Source organism: Hippichthys cyanospilos, chromosome 7 (genome assembly GCF_059441005.1).
Source record: "Hippichthys cyanospilos isolate Australia breed blue-spotted pipefish chromosome 7, RoL_Hcya_1.0, whole genome shotgun sequence".
Classification (NCBI taxonomy): Eukaryota; Metazoa; Chordata; class Actinopteri; order Syngnathiformes; family Syngnathidae; genus Hippichthys; species Hippichthys cyanospilos.
The window spans coordinates 18,055,607-18,073,923 of NC_142375.1; the positions used below are offsets into that span (position 1 = coordinate 18,055,607).

General features: G+C 36.7%; 1 protein-coding gene and 1 long non-coding RNA gene across 2 annotated transcripts in view; one reads left to right on the forward strand and one right to left on the reverse strand.

Moving 5' to 3' along the window:
- Positions 1-1,129: 1,129 nt before the first annotated feature.
- On the forward strand, positions 1,130-7,978 carry LOC148421394 (uncharacterized). Its single transcript, XR_015866187.1, has 3 exons — positions 1,130-1,289; positions 5,421-5,559; positions 7,920-7,978. It is a non-coding gene; the product is annotated as an uncharacterized LOC148421394 (long non-coding RNA).
- The window catches only part of LOC148421395 (uncharacterized), a 16,447-nt gene continuing 892 nt past the window's right edge, over positions 2,763-18,317 (reverse strand). Inside the window, exons 2-4 of the mRNA XM_088419817.1 lie at positions 8,229-8,304; positions 6,722-7,048; positions 2,763-5,540 (exon numbers count right to left, since the gene is read on the reverse strand). Of these exons, the coding sequence (XP_088275943.1) occupies positions 5,155-5,540; positions 6,722-7,048; positions 8,229-8,292 (777 nt within the window). The 5' untranslated portion in view covers positions 8,293-8,304 and the 3' untranslated portion in view covers positions 2,763-5,154. The remainder of the gene's footprint in view (positions 5,541-6,721; positions 7,049-8,228; positions 8,305-18,317) is intronic.

The following is an 18,317-nucleotide window of genomic DNA, read 5'->3' on the forward strand; positions in this document are numbered from 1 at the left end:
ACTATTTTTAGCCATTCTCTGATACAAACCAATCAACAAACTCTTAATTTAGACAATATGCAAATGTTTAGGCTGCCCTTGGCTCAGGACAAACCACCGCTGTCAGTTGTGTCGGTTCCCCGCCAGTCGTCAATCATTGAATGCCCAATGCAACAACATCCAATTTGCTTTTTACAATTAAAAAAAAACACCTCTACGCTTACAAAATAAGGTCATTGTGTAGCTTTAGGCACGTAAAATTGAACCTCTATATGGCTCTTCAGGAGCAAGAATAATGCAAACTAAGCAGCTACAGGGGGCAAGTACTGCAGTAGGTAAAAGCCAGTGGGGTAGGTAGTAAATTTAAAAGGGTTTATTTATTGAAAATGAATTCATGGGCAATTCAGATAATTGTCAGTTGCTCATCCTTCCATTTAACCATATCGCTTTAATCCAAACAAGTCAGTTGTATAAGGCACCAGCCTAGCTATTAGTTTGACAATTGCGCCTCCATCTGGTGAGGTATTTATAAGTGCTTTTCAATCACAAAACCACGAGACAGGACAGTAGTTCAATTCATAAATTAAAAATAGATTCTTGTCAATTACTTTACTGTTTAGAACTCTATATTCAGTAGTACTGCACACAGGATGAAGCGCTTCATGATGTAATCTGGATGATTAGGTACTACAGCGATTAGAAGCACAAAATAAAGGAAAATATGACATTAGACTACATCTAAATACGTTTTTCAAGGGGAATGTATTATGGAATGGGACTCAAATATGCTTTTAATACATGTGTATTAAAAAAAACAAGGATGGAGAGCCAAAACAAACAAACAAAAAAGCTATTTTTGGCAACTCGTTCGAGTACAATAAACACACTTTTTTTGCAGGGGTTATATTTCAGAGCAAAGTAGCCACCCAATATTTAATTTATGTAATTTTTTTTTAGTACCTTTACTATAGATGTGTGAGGTGACTTATTTTTGTCCTCTTTACCAGTTTTGCTCTTGATTAGTTTCCGAAAATAAATGTATTTACTATTGCTGATCCATTAAACATGTAATACCATTGCTAACCACAAGATGGCAGACCGCTCATCAGCGCGGCTGGAATTAATTTGGGAAAAAGATCGTCAGGCCAGGCACGCCAACCCGCATTCGTCAAAAAAGTGCAAAACTATTGATTTTTTTCTCCAACATTTCGTTGACAGTTCGTTTTAAAGTGCATGAAGAGTTCATAAATGTGTTTCCTCACAAAACACGAACTAGCATAGTGCTTCAACGGCTTAATCACTTTACAAAGGTGAGTGAGCACGCCCATTTGGGCAGTTTGATAACATACAGGAAAACATGCAAGTATAATATTATAATCTTTGTGTAATGTGATGCACAAAATGAGTTCTTGCACTTAATGTTTCACATGGCCCGTGCGCGCGCGTGTTGTCAGGTCAATGTGACCCAACCGCACCGGTAATGCACTGTCATGCTAAAAGCTGCATTTACTCTCTTGACTTGAACCAGTGGCCTGAAAATGCTCTCAGCTGTCTCGTGAATTAAAAGCACTCAAGCAAAAACGGAGAAAGCTTCGAATTCAGAAGACGCAATTAAATTGTCGCGAAAGTAAAGTGAATTGAAATCCAAGAGTAGGATTGTGTTGAACTTTTAGGCTCATGATCAGGATAAATCGTGCTAATTGTGCGTGTGGTTGAAAGGCTTGATTCGCCATGAAAAATTGCTCCGTGGATGTAGATCTGGAATTGAGCAACAGGGGGCAGCAGATACCAAAGATCACCTAACGCGATCATTGCGCTCAAAATACGCTGCCTTCACTTCAAAAAAAATATCTAAGAGGGCTTTATCCACCCATCTTCAATACCGCTTATCCTTATTATTTTACTAACGATGTTTCAAATACATTTCTTCCGTATAGAGGTCACCAAACCAACTTGTATATGTATGATTAGTTACTTGGGTCCAAATTTTGGGCAGCATCTGTGAATTTCAGAAATATGGAACAAACTATTCAGGAAATAACAAAGACATGTATAAAGATTTGTACATCCACATTTCAAAAAATATTTGGTTGGAATAATCCCACAGTTTTCTTGACCTAGAACGTATTTCAATGGTGTAGCCCCTGTGAAATATTTTCAAGCCAAGTAACACGAAGCTTTTGTGGATGAAACAAACAAAAACAAAACTAAAAGTCATAGTCTGGTGCCATCTGCTGAGTTAATATTTGAAGTAGTATATCTCTAGATGTATTTGATCTGTTTTATTTCTGGCCCTTCTGCTGGAAAATGGTGCCACTTGATAATGTGCATCTGTATGATGTTGAACAAAATAGGGGCAAATCACTTTTGCAAATGAGTCACTATCACACAATTTAGCAATAAATTGCTTCATGTTCTCATTGTTTTGCTCTTAATTTGAAAAGAAAAATGCACTTTTCTGTTTTGGAAAAGCTGTTTGGATAAATAGTCTTTCAATGGCCCACTTTTATGCCTCTAATTTTATTTAGTAATTATATCAAAGAAAAAAAAACCTAGCCTATAGATACTAAAGACCTGACCGAGGGATGTTATCAATCATTTGCTGTGTGTCGAGTCATCTATTTTTACCAGATTGTACTTGACAGAAAAAACTGGCCCAGTACCAATACAGTTCAGACCATTTACAGAGAAATGTGATCATTTACAAAACAATCATTAACTGAAACTTTATTCCCGTCATAGTTGACCAAGGAACCTGTTTCAATTTCCCGTCCCTTTATTGATTTACTATTAGAATCTACTAAATAACTTTAAAACTTATGTGATATATATATTTTAACATTTTAAACACAGAAAACAAACAATAATGCAAAACTAGCAAAACTCTGGCCGTATATTATACGTGACCCAGTTTCACAATATGTGTCTTTTGTTGAGACTATCAAGAAAAGCTGCTCCCTTGTTATCACTAGTTAACAGTTGATGCGAATCAGGAAGTAGAAACACAATCATAAACCTTTGGACCGTGAAAGCAGCGCTCCGTTGCTCACGATCAGCAAAATCTCCCTATCACATTGTTATGAAACCACACGACAGAATTTCATTTTGAAGCGCCTTTCATATCACCAAAGGCCACCTAGCAGTGCAATATTGTAAAGCGTCAATTAAAAGTATTATAAGACAACAAGAAAAAACAGTATATTAGCAAAAACAAAACAAAGAGGGGCAAGAGGGCATGTATTCCTTGCAAGAGGTCACAGAGATAAGAAGTTAAGTTTTCGGAGGTGAGGCTTTGTTGACTCATTCCCACCAAGCCCGGTTAAAATGGATCTTAACATACATTTCAACGTTATTAAAATGTATTTATCCCGTAAGGGCAATTAAGAAGCAGGAACATCCGAGCAGCGTCACATGTCATAATAAAAGTATACAAAATAAATTTACACAACACATCATACACAATAGAAAACCAATATACAGACATAGGCATAGGATTTTTAACAAATTCATACTTTGCTACAACGTTACATTTGTTTATAAAAGTATTACATGCAAAGCAAACGTTTTGCACTTTAATTCCAAGAGAGCGTCATCGATGTTAAATGCTAGTAAAAAAAAGAAGCAAAACTTGTTTTGAATTTTCCATCATTTTCACTTATCGTGAAAAGGAATAGGGGGGAATCAAATTAAATTTTTGTGAAAAACAACACAAAACCAAAAAAATAGAGGTTTGAATTATTGCCAGCCCTATCCTACACCAAACCGAGTTTGGGTCACTCTAAATATTGTTTAGTAATAATTCCTTGATGTACTGTACTCATTTACCTCATGGTAAGAGAGAACATTGCAGGATTAGGTGGAAAGATTTAGTAATTTATTGCCCTAAACACCGGCTGATTTTCATGCATAAAATAAATGGTAAAATATAGCGCTGTGGGGAAGAAAAAAAAAGTCCCAAATTGATGTTATTAAAAACAAACAAAAAAATCTTAAAACAAATCCACTTCCTGTTTGGCTCAGTGTAACTACGTCGGAGGCGTTCTGGAAGTCAAGCCTGCGTGGCAGGGCACGCAAAAACAAAGATGGAGGAAATTAAATGTACCCAATCCTATTTGAAGGCGAAGATCGATCAACGTGTTTCAAAACCAGATCGGCTGTGCCGCAGCTTTTACAAAGAGACCGAATGAAAAGATGACGGTGCCTTGACCGAAACGACCAGAATGGCACTAAAATATAATACATGGACGTCGAGAGCAACAGAGTCTTGTTGCGTTTTGCACATGGCTGAAAATGCAACATTTCGCTGTTGCTAAATGAATGGGCTTTTACCGTCACATATCTGCTGTCTGCGATTGATAATGATATACTCGCAACTGCACAGATTAACAACCCGGCGCACGTTTCATACTTTGCCCGTACTCTCAATTTAGCTGCTCACTTTTAGTTTATTTTCATATCCTGTTGTAAACGTCCTGAGAAATCTTGTTCTTATTCATTCGTGCAATAGTTTTTTTTTTATTGATTTTGGTACCGCATTTTTCGGTGAAATGACAATGTATCTTCTTCTATCTTTATTATGAAGCAGATGCAATTTATTGTATAATTTTATACGATAATTTCCAAGCTACAAGTTAGATAGCTTCAAAGAGTATTAGTTGTCAACATGCTTGGTGAGAAAAAATGGCATGTTTCGGCGAATTAAAATGTAATAAATGAAAACAAAAATAGACACTTTGTCTTCTTTTGTTGTTCTGTCTTGCAAAGCAGATTGAAATTGTTTTGATTCTTTGATTGAAGCCGACATGATTTCTATTTGAATCAAATCGAATCCCACGCCCAAAAATCAGAATGGAATGGTGTGGTAATAAAAGAGTTCCACCGCTAGTAAATTGTTTTCAAGTACCCTCAAACATACTAGACAGTGCTGTTTCAAACAGCAAGCCTGCGCAATGTTGTTATTCATAGAAAAAAGGGGGCGTGGCTGTTTTTCTTTAACCCTTTCACTCCCATTGGGACAATGCGCCTTTTCAAAAAATGGCAGTGGCTATAGAAATTGTAGCAATAACATGAAACGGCAGCCCACTGCTTCATTATACGCCTATCTACAGATTTTAGTAGCGCTTAGCCATTGTGGTCAATCTCCAATATAATGGTGAACTTCCTTAAGCAAAACCTTCATTTATGCACGACAACAAGTAGAATGGATATCAACAGAAGCGTCACGGAAGGGCCAAAAGATCCAACGCTATTCCCGATCAGAGGTGTCGTCAGTCCATACTGAAAGAATTCAGCTCCCTCAGACAAATTGCATGCAATTTGTCTCCCGGAGTTGATGCTCGTCAGGGTGCAAGTGAAGTCCCCAGTGGAATTGCTGTTTATCTGACTTTTAACGGTTACCCAGCCGCCGTCTTCCACACTTTTAAAAGTGCTCTGTTTTAAAGGGTCTTCCGACTGGTTTTGGGAAGCACGGGTCCACGACACGTCTCCGTCCGGATAGACGGAGCTGAAGATGCAGACGGGGCCATCTTTGGACAGAACGCCTTTGACCATCCCACAGCACTCTGATGAAGACACAATCAGGTTGCAATTTAATTTTGCACTTGGTCCGGACTCGAAATGATGCATTGATCCAAGAACCTCCAGTTTCGCAGTAGTAATAAGGAGCGAATGGGTCAATATCCCTCTCAAGTGCTTTTGGTCTCTAAATCAGAATCACTCAGTTATCATAAAAACGTGTCAGAATAAAGAAAGTCTTGCCGCATGCTACACCCTAAATAAAGTTAATATTTTTAACAATTAACTACCTACTACCTTTAAAACATTTTTCACAAAGAAATCGTGTAGAATATTCAGACAAAAAGAATATGCATTGATTAAAAGTATGTTTTAAAGTAACCTTAACATTCATAGCTTGTGCATAAATTGCTTAGACATAATCCATATATTTGACCATTTTTAGCTATAGAAAGTCAATGTTGATAACTATTTTTCATATACACTTACTACCTTTAAAAACATGTTTAAATGTCTGTTTTAACATAACATATATCGTAAAATGTATAATATTCAGACAAAAAGAACATGTATTGATGAAAAGTCTGTTTCAATGTAACCTTAACATTCACAGCTTGTGGTTTTGCTTAAAGCCTTGATCCATATATTTGACCATTTTAACCACAGAAACTTAATATTTCGTCAACAATTGTATGTAAAAAAATAATTTAGCTATCAAATTAACTCATTCAATCCCAAAGATGTAATTTTACGTTTTTAGGAGTCCATACATTCAATCCCTGGTATTTGTATTTATTTTTTAATTGTTGGGTTTAAGAGAGTGTCAACAATTGACAAAATGTTAAGTTTTTACTGCGAAAGATGCCTAAAAATATGGACTATCCCTTTAAATGCCACAAATAAGTAGTCAGTAGCTAAAAGACATGAAGACATTTCTTGTGAATCACACGTCCAGCGTTCTGCCATTTTTGCAAATTCTCGTTCGTGATTTAGCTAATTTTCAAATCTTTGATTTTTGTAATGACGAATGAACTGCATCAATTCGATGTATTGCCCAGTACTTTATGGTTCTTCCTTAATCTCTATGACTTTATTCAATTAAGAACCTTCAAAATAACCCAAGAGTGGTGTCATCTTTTTATGACAGTACTTTGGTCATTTTGAGTGAGTTCAATTATTTATTTATTTATTTTTTTGGATGGAGCGATTCTCGGCGATGTTGACCGACCTTGCAGTTCTATCCAACTGTATCCATGTGAAATTCCCCGGTTGGAGCGCAGTTTGCACATGTAGCTATTGGAGACGCCGCTATCCTCCGGCAGCACATTTGCAAAGATGAGCGACAGCTGGCCTTTTTCATACTCGCAGCGGAAGTCGCTTTTTATATTTTTGCTGTGGTTCAATTCCCCCTCGCTGTCCACTTGACACAAAGGCTTGCGGTTGAGGGACCACGCCAAATGTTTGATTGACAGCTCGTCCTTCCACGTGGAAACGTTACAATGTATCGCCACTGACTTGCCGCACTCGGCTGTAACGTTGCTGACGCTCACCAATCCTGTAAACAAAGACGCAATGTGATCAGAATTCGTATTAAAATGGCATCTCTCAAATGTCCTCTTGGGAAATGCTTTTGTCATGTTCGGTTGGTATCTGTTGTTTTGTTGTTGTGGGTTTTCAGGTTTCTGTTTTTGTGTGACTTTGTTCACGTTCTAAGTTTATGTTTCTTTTCCCCTCGAGTCTGTCCACCAATCAGCAATCGTGTCAACCAATCAGCTTCCCCTGCGTCTTGTTCCTGTGTATTTAGTTCCCTGTTTAGTTTCACTTTCTGTCAGATCATTCTTTTGTCTTGTATTTTGGCGGTTTCTTACTGTCCTGTTTGTTCCCTGAGTCCTGTTTTTGCTTACCCTTTTTTGTTAATTAAATATGGCCTCCTGCACTTACTCCTACAATGTGTTTGCATTGAACGCAATTTATTTCATTTTAAACAGAATATTGAAGATTTGGTACATTTAAAAAAGAATTGTTTGGCAGACATGCTAACCACATACCACCCACCCATGCCCCATGTTAACTATAAATGAATACATATTAAACATTCTTCTTCCATTTAAAATTTTCAAGAAAAATAGGCAAGGTTTTATCAAAATAATTTCTTACACTTTATTTATGTATGTACTATGTCCATAAGGACACCTTTATATATATATATATATATATATATATACTAGTGGGAATGACATACTGAGAAAAAACTAGGGCTAGGAATAGAACCTTAGGGAACTCCATTGCAAGCACTGCAGCGGACGTTTCTAAAGCAAGGATTTGGTCTAAAATCACTCAATTATGGGTCAAAGAAAAAAGTGTGATTTGTTTTTCAATTAAAAAGATTCTTATTTATAAATAATATCTGACATTTAATTTTGAAGGTCTATTGCCGAACAGCAGTGCCAAGAGAGGACCAACAGTGCATAATGTTTTGCTGCTTGATGCTATTAAGGTATGACTCATCTAAATCATTTTGTCACCTTCGAGCTAATGTGCAAAGAACAAACACCGGCAGGAAAATAGCTTTTATTCCCCATAAATTGCAACGATACCAATATAGCAGCAATATTTCAACACCATTTTTTTTTCTTATTGTAACAGCCTGCCTAGAAAAAAAACATCAGTAATTGTCATCCCTATTACGTCAAACTACTCCATCAAAATAGATTAGCACAAAGATAGATGCATACCATGCGCCGCGGGAGTCGCTCCCCTCAAAAAGACGCCAAAGAGCAGGCAACAGATGAACCTCATCCTTGTTCCGCACTGAAACGAAAAATGTTTTTTAGGAGGCTGCAGAGAGATGAAGATGTTTCGCTTTCAGTTTCTCCTGGCAGCACACAAATCAATGAATAAGCAATGTTAATGATTAAGAAAAAAAAATCAACACACACACACACACACACACACACACACACATGAGGAATGGAGGACGTACAAAACGGTAGAGAAATGAACATGATCGTTATAAGATCCTTTTGACGGGGCAGTAACCGTTTTAGTCAATAGGCACTTTGTATGAAAGCTTTTGATACATTGCAACGCAGTCCGTTTCTGCCAGTTTCTACTCAATGACTGCTGATTGTTAAATTCACAGTGAAGGCATGGTCAAGGGCTCCCCCTACTGGGTGGCTGTCAAAATTTATTTCAGGGGACACGAATTTCAGGACATAATGTTCTTGTACTACACAAAGTAACTCGTTGTGTTTTGCATGATTAAAATGTAACATACATCATCCAATGCATTAATAACATTTTGTTCTAAAATGAAACCACTAACGATGCAAGAAAAATATTTTTATATGAAAAATATGAACTAAAGTAACGACCAATCGCAGCTCAGCTTTGTTTTTTTCCAAGTGTTTAGTTAAAGAAAGGCCTGAAAAATAGCTGGTACTAAATTAATAAGCATTCAATTAATTCATTCACACACTCTGACAGTTAGAATACTGCACAAACACGACAGTAACGTTCACGATGCTGTTACTAGTTTAGCGTGCCCCCTGGTGGCAAGTAAAATAGCAGTTCAAACAAAATACTTTGATAGTGTCTTTGTCTGTCTCCCTTTGTTTACTGGGAGGTTGCCCCCTGGTGGATGGAAAAAAAACTACAGCTATGCGGAATACTTTGATATAGTGATTGACTGTCTGGACTCTTACAAAAAAAAGCTTTTTTTAAAAATTTTGTTTATTTTGATCTCTGTTCTCCACTAATTGACAAAAGTGGCTCATTTGTATCTGTTTATTATGTATTTAGATATTTTCTAAAAGACTCCGCTGATGCTTTTCGTGTGGCATCCCAATACTTTAGTCACTTGTTCTCAAACTTTTTGCTGCTTTTGCACTTCCACGACACGAACCGATGCTCAAAATAGCTCAGATATTTAATAACGCTTTTACGATGCCGACAGTTTGACCCTGTTGTCTTTATTTCCTATGGGGGAAATTGTTCAAACTTGGAGGTCAAGCCAAAAGTTTTTTTTTTTAAATACATGTACATATCAAGTACCACAAAAGGACTGTAATGTACGTAACAACAATATTACATCACACACCTTACTTGGCTTGCAATGCTGCAGTTTAGTTTATAGGGCATGTCAACTTTTATCCTGGACTTTAATTGCTTCAGGGACCAGATTACCCATAATGCTGCGTATTATCTGTAGCTTTAGTGGGATTTACCGCAGGTCTGCTAAACTGCTGAAGTTGTTTAAAACTGGTTAAATAAATGTTGACACTAATCCCGTGGTCACAGTCTCAGCTTTTAATGGGGAGTTTTTGATGTATTGTCCTCAAACACTTGGAACATTCTCCTTTTTTTTTTCATTCTTGGTGAGACACCGACGGAAACTGAAATGTCACTCGAGGATTTTCACTTCAGATTTATAGGAAAGGGAAAGCCGCTATGAGTCAGCAGCCTGCACGGTTATTGAATTGACTGTAAATACTATTGAGAAACACCCACCCACAATTGCTAATTAAATCCTTATTTTTTCACAAAGTTGTTAAGTTTTCCTGACAGCCCATTCTCTTCGCTTCATAGGATTTTTCTTGGCTTCATTACTGAGAGTAGGTTTATATATATATATTTATTTTATTTATTATTTATTTAATCTAATCAAAGGCTGTGAGCCTTCAAAATCAGTAATGCTGGTCAATGTAATTTACTCCATATTTTCTGGAACCTTTTATTTTTTTCAAAGAGCAGCTTGAGCTAGCATGGTTCATTTTTTACTAAATCAATTCTTTTGGGGCGGAATCAGTAAATAACAGACAACTATCAAAGCACCCCCTAGGAATGATCAATATGGTAACCCCCCCCCCTTATTTTTTCCAATAATGTGAACTGAACTGTAATTTGCCCATTCAAAACCAGCATGCATACATCGATAAAGATGTTAAAAACAAGGGGACGGACCCACCAAATTTTATGTGGAGCTCTTTGCTACACAACAATTAGCCACTGGCATCGTTTGCTACTCTTTTGACCGTTGGGTCTCCGCACTATATAACTTCTTGATAAGAAAAGAATTTAATCCCAATAATCAGCGGTCGTGGATGGTTAGCTGTGCTAGCTAGTTAGCTGCAGATGTTAGCTTACAGGCCACAAAGACGGCTTTAGAAAAACTTGAACGCCCCAAAATGTCAGAAAACCCAAAATGCCACCAAAATGCACTTACACATTCCTACATTTGTTCGCTTCAACATGTAAAAATGTAAAAACATCACAACAATTTTGATTATTTCTTATGTTGCTGTCTGCTCCTCATTTTAGATCACATTGACAGTGAAAAAAAACAAGACAGGAACCATTATAATGCTTTCCTTCTTCCATTAGTGTCAATTTTGCGGCACCCCAGAATTCTTTGGAGATAGAAAACAAAACATAATTTCTGACTTTTTTATTGAGGGATAACTTTAGTTGTAAACATCATCTTAAATTATTAGCGGCGATGTTCAACCTATTCAAGTGTCCATTTTATCCATCAGACTTCACTTGTTTACATGGCTAATGCTAGCTAGCACAATCAGGTTTCATGGTTTGAGAAGACCCAGATAATTTGCAACTGTCATAAACACACCCAAGCTCCACTCCCTCCCTAAAAAAAAAAAAAAAAATCTTCAGCTAATGCATGATGAATTGGAGGGAAGTCAATCACAGATTTAGACTCAACCAAAATAGTACATATATATGTATGTGTGTGTGTTTGTTTGTGTGTTTTCCGACCACACTAAGACCTGACAACCTTGGCCTGTGGCCTTGCTAAGTCATTTTAATTTGGAGAGAATTAAAAAAAAAAAAACCCACAGTGGGAGTCCTTGGGATGCGGTACAAAAATTGTGATTTCACACAGATGATAATGCTCAATTTTAGTGAGACTGTCCGAAAAGTATTGATCTAACGCTGCAGATGGAATTTGCAGTTATGTACAACTGAAATGTATCACGCTGACATTTGTTGCTTTTATCGTTTACCCTCAGTAGATTTTGCGTCATTCGTTCTTCAAAAAGGAGAACACGCATTAAAGAAAAACACAAAAATGAGTCGATAGACTGCCCATCAAATGTTTCCATTTTGCACACTTTTCACAAGCTTGGAAACGTATTAAATTTCAGACTCAATGCCCAGGTGGGTTTAAAATAACTCAATCATTGGTCAAAAAAGACCAACCCAATAATTTGGTCAGTTTGATCCAATTTTCAGGTTTTTTTATCCATCTAACAACCTAAAAAATACTAATTTTGCACAAGCCGAGCTGAAACTGGCGTGTTTTGTATAAACCGACCCAAATATTGAATAAAATGAGATGTGAGAACACATCTCACCTCTCTTAGAAAATCCTCACTGGCTTCCACTACATTTTCAAAGTCAGTTTAGGGCTTGCTCCATTCTATCTCTCTGACCTTCTTAAGCCAAAATAATCCAACACCGTTCCTCAGGTTTGATAACCGATGACCCCTTGTCGTCCCAAGAGGTTTAAAGGTTTAAAGAGGATGCGAGACAAGAGCTTTTGGTTTTGCAGCAGCGACAATCCTTCCAGGTTAGACTTGTCTCCCACCCCAGCTATAAATAAACAAGACTTCAAAAGGGTGTTCCGAGTTGTCAATAGCGGCGGTGGTGACAAAGCTCCACTGTAGCAGCAATTAGCCCCACCGCTTCCACGTAAACATTGAGGGCATTGTGCTTCACCATCTGCGGTTTTGTCACACATCAATCGCGCCATTTATCCGCAGCGTGCGACGGGGGCCTTTAGAAGAATGTAACGACATAATTGTGATCAGAGAGCAGCTGCGCGTCACAGCTGGCGGCGACTTTGAAGGAAAGAACCAGAACGAAATAGTCGCTTGATATGTGGCGCAATGGCCTCGCAGAGGAAGTCGTCATGGAGAATTTGGGATAATTATGCTGGGAGTTCATATCAAATGCAAATCAAAGGAATTTGTATGACATTTCCCAAGCCTTAAGCGAGAATGATAGCATTTCCTCTGAAAATTGGAGCAGGCCTCAAAATTTGGCATTGTTAATCATTTTATATCCTTTTTAATTTAATTTTAGTTAATTTTTAAATTATTTAATGGTATCATTACATCAGTCAAATTATTTATAATTTAATTACTGATTTAATGAATTAAAATTTCTATTTTATTTCATTTAATTTAATTTAAAATTTTAATTTTTTTTTTTTTTATTTTCACATGTTTTTTTAAATTAGTTGTTTTAAGTTAAGTAAACCCTCCCAAGTATCAATCAATAATCTCCTGTATGCTTCATCTTGCTGAAAATATTTCCACTTTGTGATGCAGATTGTTAATGTAAAGAGGGGAGCCCATTTCTTGTTGTGATGACAGTCGTGTGTGTGACAGAAACAAGGAGATGCGTCATTTTGGTTTTGCTATGTCGAAAGCAATACTCACTAGATCAGACCTGTGGAGTGCAAATGGAAGAATTCCAACAAATATCCAAAAAAAACAAAAAACAAAACAAGTTTTGCTTCATGATGAATACATTTTACATTGATTCGTTCTGCTTGTGTGACCAGTAATACTGTAACTACAAACTGCTCATAATTAAGTCATGATTATTTTCTAATATTGAGTAGAAATGACAGATTTTGGTTGCACGTCACTGGTTCTACAACGATCCGTTTTTTCTGCACTATGGTCCTCAAAAAAGGTGTAATTTGGAGTATAACCACTTCTTAGAGAACCACTAATTGCAAGAAATTTGAGTCTTTTCAATACAAAAGTACTTCTATGTCTCGCAATGCCATTTAAAGCGTTGAAGTGAGCGGGGGATGAAGAAAAAGTCAATGTTGTGTTGAAGTTTCCTAAGGAGCCTAATTTGAATTCATCGGGTTCTCCTTCTTGGAGTAAACAAACAGGGCTCGTACGCAACAATGAGCCGCACTTTTGGACCAAAAAGGAAAAGGAATAGTTCATTTCTATGCTAAGTGACTTGAATATAATGTGTTTTATTAACAGTAAAAAATAAGAAGCGGAAATAATGTCGATTTGCACCATGACGTTATCCATACATCAAGGTTTCAATCGGGGTAACTATTAACATAATCTCCTTTGCTTAAGCACAACAGACATAATCTGAATGTTTCAGAAACCCGAATCTTGAAATAAGACAGTGGTTCTCAAATAGTGGGGCGGGCCCCCCTGGGGGGGTGCGAGGTGATGCCAGGGGGGGCTCGGATGATCCCAGGAAAAAGGCTTGGTTTTTGTCATGTGGAATGTAATTGCTATAAAGTAATAATTTTCATCATTTTCTTTTTTTTCAGGCACTTTGGTGCACTTGCTTCTTTTTTTTTCGTTTTAGACTAAGCTGTAACCCGTATAAACGCGATAAAAATAATTACCGGTTGCTGAAAATGGATTTATATTGCGTTTTTCTGTTGTTGTTGTTAAAAAAGATACATGTGTAGGTATACTTAAACAATTTTCATCAATAATAATCTTATTTTTAGTTAGTGCATTGACAGGGTGGCAAAAAGTTTTCTCTTTTCTAGGGGGGCCTGGCAAAAATAGTTGAGAAAAACTGACATAAAATGACCTACACCTGAATATTGACTGATTGTAAACCCACAGTGGAAACTTCCTGCCAGAAATGTTCAGCTCATCATCTCTTAGACAGTATTACCCACAATTCTTAGCCATGAAGTAATAAGTGGTTTACTGCAAATTTGAAAGTTTATAGGAAGACATGCAACAGATTGTATATTTAAGTTTTACTGTTAGAATTGCATGATAAACATTGACATAGCCCAAACAATTGGCTTCTTGTCTGGATTAAAAAACAACAACAAAAACTGGGATGTAGAGGCTTGACCTTTGTAAAAATGGTTCGATTCAATTGAGCTGGTGAAATCAGCGGAAACTCGAGACGCAAGGCTCTCAAGCAGAACCGTCTGGTCAATCGAGTTGTTATTCAAGAGTTATCTACATTTTCCCCATGCCCATTGTCATTGAAACTAGTGTGTGCATACATGAATGTTTTTAGCGATAAAATCTGAAATCTCCAAGCCTCCCTTCCAATTCCTAAACTTCTGAACCTAGAATCATCGGTTACACTACATTTTCTCTTATTGCTCTTCCCAAACCTTTATTTTTGGCGGTGTTCCCAGATGAGATTCTAGGTTCTAAAAGCTACTTAATGAAACGATGATTAAAAATGGTTCAAACGGCCTCCAACCAGACTACTTCAGGCAAGTGCTCATAGATTTTTATTGCCCAAACCCTTAACATGAGGTCATTTGTTTAATTATAGAAAAAATAAATTGCTATAGAAAGAGCAAAGCAGCATTCTGAGCTGCTAAATTGCTGTGAGTTATGTTTATTAATAAGGCTTTTACAAATATTTACATCAGGTGTTTGCATTGCATGAATTCCACTGTGCTTTGCATCATATCATAACACCCGTTGTAACACTATAATATAGCAATCAGTCATTGGCTGCCGCACTTGCGGATTGTTGAGAGGTAAATAACAAGTTAATGCTCTTGACGTGAGGATTCTGGTAATCTCAATAGGCCCAGTGGCAGCAATAAAGCTTCAACACAATGGGAAGGAAGCAAATTTCCTGTCCCCTGAATCGAGAGGTGTTTGTGTTCCAACAGGAAAGTACTATCCCTCTGGTATTTCCTCCGTGTACGCATTTTCATTTGTCAATTAACTGGCCGTAAGGTCCATTTTTTGGACGATATTATTTACTTCTCAGCAGCTTATCATGAATTACTGAAAGCTGTTTGTAGTCTTCAAAGCAGGATTTGTATGTGGGTAAATGTAAGTGCACTTGCTAATTTAGTGTCAATATCAGAAAGTTTCTATTTTCTAGTTATGTGACCTATATCTGAAATCAATATAGCCTCTTTGAGATTTAAAGCATTTAGTGGATATAAACAATAGGATAGTCCAGTGGTGCTTAATGTTTTTTTTTTTAAGTGATGTAACCCCTGTGAAATATTTTCTTTCAAGTACCGACGCAAAGCATTTTTGGATTTAAAAAAAGAAAAAGACTTCAAAGAGAGTGTTGTGCCATTTGTGTATTATTTGTTAAACTTTGGAGCTACATTTGTAGAGGTACCGTACATCTGTGTATTTGTGTCAAAAACTAAGCGATAGATGGTGTCACCTCATCCGTTTTTGTATCTTGCTTTTCTGCTGGAAAATGTCATCATGACTGACAATTTGTGTCAAACAAAATGAAGACAAGCAACGTTTGGCTAGGACTCACTATAACACTATTTAACAAAATTGATTTGTGTTCCAGTTACTTCACTCTCGAATTGAAAAAGAAAAATGACCTGTTCCTTTCAAGGCATTAAAAGCATTAAATAAGATTTGCTAATACTTGCAGAAATGGTTAATCCTCTTGTACCTCCATTGGAGAACTAATGTGCCTCCTACTGCATGCATAAACAATATTTTGCACTAAAAAATTTGCACTACATTATTAGCACCATTGTCTCTGTTTATTGCTATTTCTTGCTTATTTATTACTCGATTGTGGAATGTAGTCTGCTGCTCGGGGAAGTGAAGAGAATAAGTATTTATGTGTGGTGCAAGTATACATATGACAATAAATCTCTTGAATCTTGAATATATAAATTATAGTCTCATGCGCCGAAATATGCACGTGAGGTGCAGGATTTTTTTTTTTCCTTGGTGTCATCATTTTCACATACTACACTGGAGTATTTGTGACACTCAGTGTTTTGTGAGTCTTTAAAAGGCAGGAGTGGCCTCTTGATTGTCATGGAAATTAGAGAATTAACTTGAACACCTGTTCACTGAAGCCAACCAACAAGTTGACAGTCTTTCATACTTTGAATACTTCATAAACTTTTCTGTACGGCCTTGAAAAAATATCAATGACATCATTGCTTTATCAACTTTTATCAAATTGGCGTCAACACACAAAACACTGTAATTCTACCACTTTTTTGCACTGAGCATTAGCACAACCTACAAAACTTTGTGAGCACAATATTGTTTCAGAAGTAATTCACTAAGAGTATGTTTGAAAGCAATCTTATTCTATTTGTCTGTCTGCAGTTTTTGTTTGGCCTCGACAGAGGTCTGAGTCACTGCTCTTGTTGCGCAATCTTTCTATGTGCTTTCAGATGTTGTTTTCATGGAAGGTGTCTGAAAAAATGTTTGCCTGTAAACTCAACGACTTTCTTTCTCTTCTTCTTTTTTTTAAATTCCACAGTGGTTTACAAGCCACTAAGAGTAAGAGTATTTGTCTGAAATAATAAAATCAGCAGATTTAAAGCAATGTCCTTGCTGGTGGAAGGGAATGCTTTCCAATGGGGACAAGACTAGTAGAGGAACAGTGGCAGTCGAGTATTAAAAAAAAAGGCCTGAAGGAAAACAACTGCATGCTGGCATCATAAAGGCAGCTTTGCCAAAGACCCGTCCAGCCATTGTTCCCTGAAATTAATTGAGGAAGCCAACGTGTGCAAACCCTGCTTGTAGTTCCTGTATTAAAGAAGTGAGCCTGACAATTTGCAAAAAGCGGACTAGTTCCCGACACAGTTTTTTTTGTTTTGTCACGCATGAAAAAAAAAAAACGCATCAAATCTGTAGTTTATATTAGCTGAATTCTACGGTTTCAAATGCCAGCATTGTCTGTCGCTGTCGAGAGCATCACTCGTCTCCGAAGGCGGCTGGATGGCTTTAGGTGCTCGCCGCTGTGAGGAGAGTGAAAAGGCGGCCGTTCAAATCAGTCAGTTGAAATCACTTAAACCAGCAGCAAGGCTGTCAGCGCTGTTGTCACAGTTGATGTCACAGAGTAAAGTGTGTTATCGCAGGCAAAAAGAGAGATGGAAGTGCAGACGGAAACGGATCACTTTGTGATGGGTTACCAATTCTTTGCGCTTTTCCTCAGGGGAGCGGCGAGAAACACCGTTTTTCTGTCCGTCGGCTAATTTGTACACAAAAGACTCCATCTAGACATTCTAGTCATTTCAGTGGGAACCGATGATATAAGATATGTGTTTTGGCTTACATGTGTGGTTAGAGAACAAATCAAACTCCTATCTCAAGGCACCAATTATTTTTGCTTGCTTTTTTGCAATATAATGATTGTGTATTTTCGTCCTTGAATGCAAATCACGAATGACTATTTTGAACAAGAAGAAAATGAGCACCTAACAACACCAGTTTGTCTTGCTCAAAAGTCATATATCATACAGAAAATCAGCAAGATGTAAGGGCCACATTAATTTTTTTCTATTCACTTTACATTAGTAAACACAGCCAACAATATGAATAACAATAATAAATAAATAAATAAATAAATAATATATATATATATATATATATATATATATATATATATATATATATATATATATATATATATATATATATATATATATATATATATATATATATAATACATAAGATCTAATTTCACATTGCCTATTTTAAAAAATTAATCTTACAAATATAAATAATTCTTAATTTTCAATTTTATATAGCATTGTAGGCAATGTCAAAATGTATTTTTTTACAAATATGACCCACAAATGTAAAGAACTACTCTGATCTCATTATAAATCCTAGAGAAGACCTGATGCAACACAAATTCCAAAAGCCAACAACAACAATAAAAAAAGCACACAATAATAATAGAGTATAAACATATACAATATATTTCACTTGCAGTGTGCTGAAACCCCATAAGTCACATTTTGCTGAATTCAAATGATTAACAATGGTTTACTTTTTGTTCACGATGCAATGCTAATGGTTTTTTTTTGGGGGGGG